We start from the raw sequence: 6712 nt of genomic DNA, 5'->3' as shown, positions 1-6712 counted from the left end.
ATAATAATATTAAATTACTGACCATGAGAGTTGCAGTCACACTGTGGGCTCTGGGTTCAGATGTTGCTTTTGAATTTCTGGGCTGGAAGGTGTTGAAAATTCTAATATTTAGATAGTCCATGCAACTAATTAAGTTGGAGGCTACATATATTTCAAATGTCGACATTGCATCTTTTTTGTAACTTTTTTTTGGCAAGCTAGATGCATGATTAAGGAATGAGATGAGATAAGTTATGGGGTCATAGAATATTCATATATCAATTGATTTTTGATGGTCTGTAATTTGAGTTATGTCATCCGTTTAAAAAAGATGTGGTGTTTGTGAATACCCCCTATACGCTAAGAGAGGTGATGGTATTTTGGTAACGGAACTGGTACCGTGGAAAAAGGGTTCCATGAGATTTGTGGTTGCTTGACTCTGAATTCTTCTTCATTTGTAAATGTTGTTTTCTTGAAAGTTGCTTTCCTACTTTAATTCAGTAGATGTAGATGTTGATATGGAAGCTCAAAATAGTCTCCAAGATATTTGTGGCAAATACAGCACTCAAAAAATAAATAAATCAAAATGTAGCTTCTGCTAATCACACCAGGCATATAACAATATATTTAAACAGTTAAACTTGAAGTTCAACACCAAAAAAATCAACCTCATACACTGGGATTCTATTTCGATCTCTATGGTAGTATGATTAGTTGCTGCTAACAAACCTCATGCTGAGGATCTCTCATGTGTACTGGCAAAGAAAAAGAAAAGAATTATATGCAATTTCCTTCTTTATTTTGCATACTCACTAACGAAACTCTAATTAAGTTGGATGTGTACATAATAGCCACTTATGTTAGAAAAAACATGAAAATTGACTCAGTTTATCAAAGTCAAATAGTAATAGTAATTCGATAAAGTAATATCGAATCCTTTGGTTAAGACATATAACTGTGAAATCGCTTCAAGATTAATCAGGGAATCTATGCATTCGTTATGACCTTTAGAGATGCTAGAGAATTTTGAGATTCTGCATAGATACGGTGAGTTTAATATTGTGGAAAAAGCCCCCATGAGATTGCTTGACTTTCAAGTCTTTCCCAATTTTTCCACAAATTAACTAGCTCGACTAATGTGCCAAAGTTAAGAGAAGACCGAAGGCTAAGAAATTTCAGTGATTGAAGAGTATTGACCGAAAGCGACGGATATCAAGAAATTAAGCCCTATAAAAGAAAAATCAAAGATGCTGAACAGTCACACTCACAAAACCGTGCTATACAAGCAGAACTCTGTTGAAGGAATCCATGTTGACTCATATTGTAGACTTTTCGATCATTTTGTAATATTCTGAAAAAAAAACATCACCAATGGTCACTGAGTTATGACTTATTCGACACTTAACTCATTGTATTTTCAACAATATCACTTAACTCACTCAGTTTTACATCCGTCTTTCACTTAACTCACTGTCGTTAATTATGCCCTTAAAAGCTATTAAAATTGAGGGTATATTTGTCTAAACACTAAAAACTCAGTGACCATTGGTGATATTTTTCTTATTCTGAAACTAGCATAATTAACAAACGTCAAGGTTGGCGTATAAGAGGACAAGCTGGAAAGCAAGAAGAACTCAAGAAAGAGATAGTGAACAGTTTTGAGATGGATTGTAAGGCAGGCTACTGCCCAGGCCCAATCAAAGGCCCAAATCAGACTGATCCTCCCCAGGTGCTTCTACTCTCTCACTCAGTATCAGTCAAAACCCCGTCTCCATTTCCAACCTTACCAGAAACCAGAGCTTCAAAGCTCTCGACTTTCCTCCAATGGCTTCCATCAACTTCAACCCTTTTGAAGGCTGGTTCCGAAAACCGCCAAACCCACTCCCACCCCTCAACCTCCTCTCCCTCGCCGACTCATTCTTCCCCAAAACCCCAACCCCCACCCCCCAATTCGCCTCCCTCAGCCTCTCAAACCCCTTCAAATCCCCCAGAAAAACCGACCCGAAATCCGAACCGGAGCAGGAAAAACCCGGGCACTACACCCAGATGCTGGAGCAGTTCTTCTGGGAATGCGAGAACCTACCCGATTACAGACACACTCCGGAAGTGGACAAGATTCTAGACTCCGACCCGATTCTGGAGAAGAAGGAAAACCCGACCGAGGAGGAGATTAGAGAGAACGAGAAGTTCTGGGAGGAGTTTCGGGCCAGCCCGGTAATCAAGTTCTTGACCCGGGCCGAGCAGATTGCCGATAAGATCAATGAAATGGAGCTGAAGGAGAACGACAGGCCGTACAGGAGTGAGGACAAGAAGCTGTGGCAGGCTGTGCCGAATGTTATTGGGCCGGACGGGAGGCCCATGCCGAGGAAGGCGATCAAGACGAAGAAGGAGTCAGATGATAAGTTCTGGGATTTTGCAAGGCAGTTCTTTTTCGGGCTTTGGGGGTTCCAGCAGAGGCCGTACCCGCCGGGCCGCCCCATTGATGTGGCTCAGGCCATTGGGTACAAGAGGCTGGAGAGGAGATACTATGATTGTAAGTTTTCGCAATAGAGCTTTGTGTTAAATGAGGAATGTGTATGTTGGTTTGATTTTGCTAATGTTGCAGGTGCAGTGAATTTGTGTTGAATGAAGAATGTGTTTGTTGGTTTGATTTTCATAATGTTAGATATCTATTGAGTTTTTGAAATGGGATTCTAATGTTGAAATTGCATCCTTCATGTTGTTCTAATTAAGTACGTTTAGTCGTATTGCTGGTATTGGGTTTTGGGTGTTGGATAGGAAGCATTGCATGGTGTTCTTTTGATCTATGTTGTGGTTATGTTGTTTATGATGGTGATGTTATGTTGATACAGTTGCCATGAGGAGTGGTGGGTGGTTCTATAAGGACCGGTTAGGTCGAACAAGAGGTCCATTGGAGCTTATAACACTCAAAACAGCATGGGGTGCTGGGATTATTGATAAACACACATTCATTTGGGGTGAGGATATGGATGAATGGGCTCCGATTCACATGGTTTATGGGATGGAACGTGCTATTGCCACCTGGGAAGGTATGCTAACTGTTTCCTTTCCCCCTACATCTGTTTTTAAGTTTCCACTGTTTTTTCTAAGAAATAGGACTCAATGCACACGCCCGTTAAATTGGTATTCCATGCAGTGTTAGGAAAGCTAATGTGTTGACATCAATTTTATTAGTCTCATCCCTATGAGCATGTCTGCTGTACAAGTACTATACTTGTATATGAAGCCAATTTTGTGGAACTTATCAACTATAAGAAGCATTTTTCACATACATGAAGCATGTAGGAGTGCTATTACTGATTTACTTTTGTGCTTTTGATAAATTGATTCTTGGTTTTATGATTGGGTGATCTGCAGTTAGACTCGGTGCTGCTGCAACTGCTTTTATTCACAAACTACAAAAAGGAATCCCTCCTTGGGTTCCACTAAAGGGATTTGAGGATAAAACCTATAAGCAATTACAAGAAGAGGCTGTAGAAAGCAAGAGACGTGACTTAGCAGTACTTGAAGCAAATGATGGTGTTTGGCCGGGTGTTAGAACTCCGAGTCATGCGTTATTTCTTTGGGCTAGTGGCTCTGAGCTAACAACAATTTTGGAACAGGATCACATGCCAAACAAATACATTCCTAAAGATCTTAGGTATGCAGTAGTTGTGTCTATAATGTTCTATGAGATGTAAAACCACAACTCTTTTTACTTATCTCTAACTTATACACCATCTTCTTGTGAGAGCAGGCTTGAGCTCTCTAGAATTATCCCTGGTTTAAGGCCATGGGAGGTTTTGAGTGTGGAACAAGCAATGGATCAGATAACTTATGAGGGGGAGTGGTATCGCGAACCTCTTGGTACATACACGACTGGCCCTCCATACATTCGAGAATGGAATATGGATGTCCAGGTACACACTTGCTTTTGCATCAGCTTGGTTAATTTTAGTTTCTTTTGAGTTGTATTAATTTCAACAGAAGAATGTTAACCAAAGGTCATGCACCATCAGTGAGAAAGTAGACGCTTAATAAACTTGTTTTGTTTATCCAAGGCTCCCTTAATTTCTCATAAGTCATAACCCAAGGGAATAAAAAGGATATATACGATGATGCTTTTTGAAATCATTCTAGGATATTGAGTTTCTTATAAATACCTTTTCATGACATTTTGTGGTCAGTTTGTATATTCCCCTCTTTAGGGATGTGCATGTGCTTCTATTAATTCTTTCATGTGTTTTTGTGTGCTCAGAGGCTGTATAGGATCTATACGAACCTAAGCACCCGAGTCTACCAGAAACTGGAGAGATCAATTCCTGGTTTCGATAAAGTGATGGAGAAGGTCCAAGCTGATGCTGCTGCAAGAGATCAGAGGCGGAAGGCTAGAAGAGCTGCAGAGAAGCAAGCCGAGCTGGAAAAATCCTTTGGTGGAATTCGAACTGGTCCTGAAAATGACCCTTGATCATATTTCCGTGTACTGAATGGTAACATCCCAAATTCCCATTTTTGGGATTATAAAGTGGCTTGTGAATGCATGGAAGGATGGTTAGTTAGGCAGGTATAAATGGAGAACTTTTCTCGTTTCACTAGGAGCAATTAACTGTAAGTTCTGTATCAGCCTCCCTTTTCAAGTTTCAATTTTTGTAAGAGACCATGGCAAATAGTTGATCCTTTTGTCAACCCGATATTCACGATAGTAATGTGATTCTGAAGAGTCCAATTTTCTGTTTGTTATGGTGATGTCGAAATGTTTATACATGATTAATCTCAAAAGTTGAAAGTAAAAATTGTAATGGCAAGTTCATTCATAATTAAAGGTATACATTCACACCTCAGCTTTATGATACATTGCATTATCATGGTTCCGCGAAGCTCTAGTGTTTAAAAGCATTCAACCGCACAATTCAGAGTTCTCTTGTTCGAATCTCTCATAAACGATGAGTCTCGATCGAAGTTATTTTGGGCGGATGCATGAACTCTGTTCTGTGCAATGTCTTCCTGTTTTTGAGTGTTACAAGAAGTCAAGAACACTGACCGACTTCTCTAAAAACAAAGGAAAAACCATCTCATGATCTTATCCGATGTAATACCAGTGCGGTGGAATTTTCAACTCCGACAAGGATAGCTTTTCCAACCGACCTTTTTTGTGGGAACACACCTAGATGCTCAGACTAGGACACGTGTTTCCTCGTCGCTGACCATGCTTTTCCAGGAGACAACAGTTACGAAGTACGTGTAACAAAACCAGAGCTCCTTTATTAAAAGACTCCTCTGCAGATGACGCTTGTCCCCCATTACATAAGCTGCTCCTAAATATCAAAACAAGAAAGTGAAGAAGCAGAGATATTTATTTGTAAACCCAGAAGAGAAACAGAGAGAAAACAAAGATGGATGATGTTATACCACAATCCGAGAGCCACGACCTAACAACTCCTTCAAATCATAACCCAAAAGGTGATGAAGCTAAAGGAGAAGGAGGGAGAGTAGGTAATGGGTTCATCAGCAACCTGAAAATCTCTACTTTGAGCTCTGGAGCTGAAGAACATGGTGGAGATGGAGAAGGTGGTGAAGATGAAGGAAAGGGTGGTGGGCTTATAACCAACTTCATCTCCAACTTGGTGTCACCAAGGAGTACTAAAGCAGGGGAGGTTACTAAGCGAAAAGTTGAAGATGAAGTTGAAGCTGGTGAGATAGTTAATGGTCAGACAGAGCAAGATGTGGGTGGTGGTGAAAATGGTGGAGGGGTGATTTCAAACATCATTTCCAACTTCTTTCATGCAAGTGAGGAAGAGAAAGAAGGAGAGAAGGTGAAAGATGGTGGAAATAAAAGGTTGAAGATGGAGGAGGAGGAAGGAGGTAAGGGAGGCCTCATTGAAAACATTGTCTCTCACTTGCCTACATCAATTCCAGGTTGGTCAATCTCTTCTCTGAAGCTTTCTGGGGGTTAATTTGGGAATGCTGTGAATAAATTTGTGAATTTCAGTTGACATCTTTACTTGAATGTTACTAATTACCAGATGATGCAGCTCCAACAACTGATGAGGCCTCCATTCTTATTCACTCCATTGTCAAAGACTAGGCAGATCTTGGCCTCTACTGACCGAGTACAACATGTTGCTGATGTTTCTTTGTTTTGTATTTTCGTATTGTTGCTGTTGCTTAAATTGTCGATGTTGTTAAGTAGTAAGTACATTCCATCAATGAATTGGTATTCAAAGCAACATGTTTCAAGAGCCTCTATGTTCTAAGGCCTCCAAGTATGGTCGCGTCTTAGCATAATTAATCTCCACTTGGCAATTCTCTGCACAATTTATTTGTAGTAGATTACATCAATAGCATACAACCATTGGAGATGTATGATCAATTGCTTCTAGAATCCAGTTGAAGAGGGGCATTTGAAATGCTTGGATCTATCTGATTTCACGAATTATAAGTTCATAACACAACCTCTAGCTGAATAAATCATGAAGCATAAGCAACTCAGCTTTTAGTCTCAGGCCCATCTGTCTAATGAATCATCAGCATACAAACTTAGGCTTTTCATTCTGTCTGATGAGGTTATGAATTAGCAATCGAGCAATTAATCGCTTCAAGAAACTCAAAATTTTGCTGAGCCAGTGAATACAAATTGAGGGCCTGACTAGAAATTCGCAAGCCTTTATAATCAAACCTCCAAGGCTCCAACTAATAAAACTTGTTAGGGCTTATGGTAAATGAAAATGATGCA

General features: G+C 40.0%; 2 protein-coding genes across 3 annotated transcripts; both read left to right on the top strand.

Moving 5' to 3' along the window:
* Positions 1 to 1721: 1721 nt before the first annotated feature.
* On the top strand, positions 1722 to 4716 carry LOC112192690 (protein TIC 56, chloroplastic). Its single transcript, XM_024332542.2, has 5 exons — positions 1722 to 2512; positions 2832 to 3029; positions 3358 to 3640; positions 3737 to 3899; positions 4238 to 4716. The coding sequence occupies exons 1-5, from the start codon at positions 1804 to 1806 to the stop codon at positions 4445 to 4447; spliced, it is 1563 nt and encodes a 520-aa protein (XP_024188310.1). The 5' UTR covers positions 1722 to 1803; the 3' UTR covers positions 4448 to 4716.
* Positions 4717 to 5277: 561 nt separating this feature from the next.
* LOC121052230 lies at positions 5278 to 6294 on the top strand. Of its 2 annotated transcripts, none has more exons than XM_040516785.1 (2): positions 5278 to 5895; positions 6012 to 6294. In XM_040516785.1, the coding sequence occupies exons 1-2, from the start codon at positions 5373 to 5375 to the stop codon at positions 6062 to 6064; spliced, it is 576 nt and encodes a 191-aa protein (XP_040372719.1). In that variant the 5' UTR covers positions 5278 to 5372; the 3' UTR covers positions 6065 to 6294. The 2 variants fall into 2 exon arrangements, with proteins under 2 accessions (XP_040372719.1, XP_040372718.1); XM_040516784.1 differs by having other exon boundaries at positions 5280 to 5895; positions 6003 to 6294.
* Positions 6295 to 6712: the final 418 nt, after the last annotated feature.

Source organism: Rosa chinensis, chromosome 3 (assembly GCF_002994745.2).
Source record: "Rosa chinensis cultivar Old Blush chromosome 3, RchiOBHm-V2, whole genome shotgun sequence".
Lineage (NCBI taxonomy): Eukaryota > Viridiplantae > Streptophyta > Magnoliopsida > Rosales > Rosaceae > Rosa > Rosa chinensis.
The sequence above is the reverse complement of the archived record's forward strand: the minus strand, read 5'-3'. Positions and strand labels throughout refer to the sequence as shown.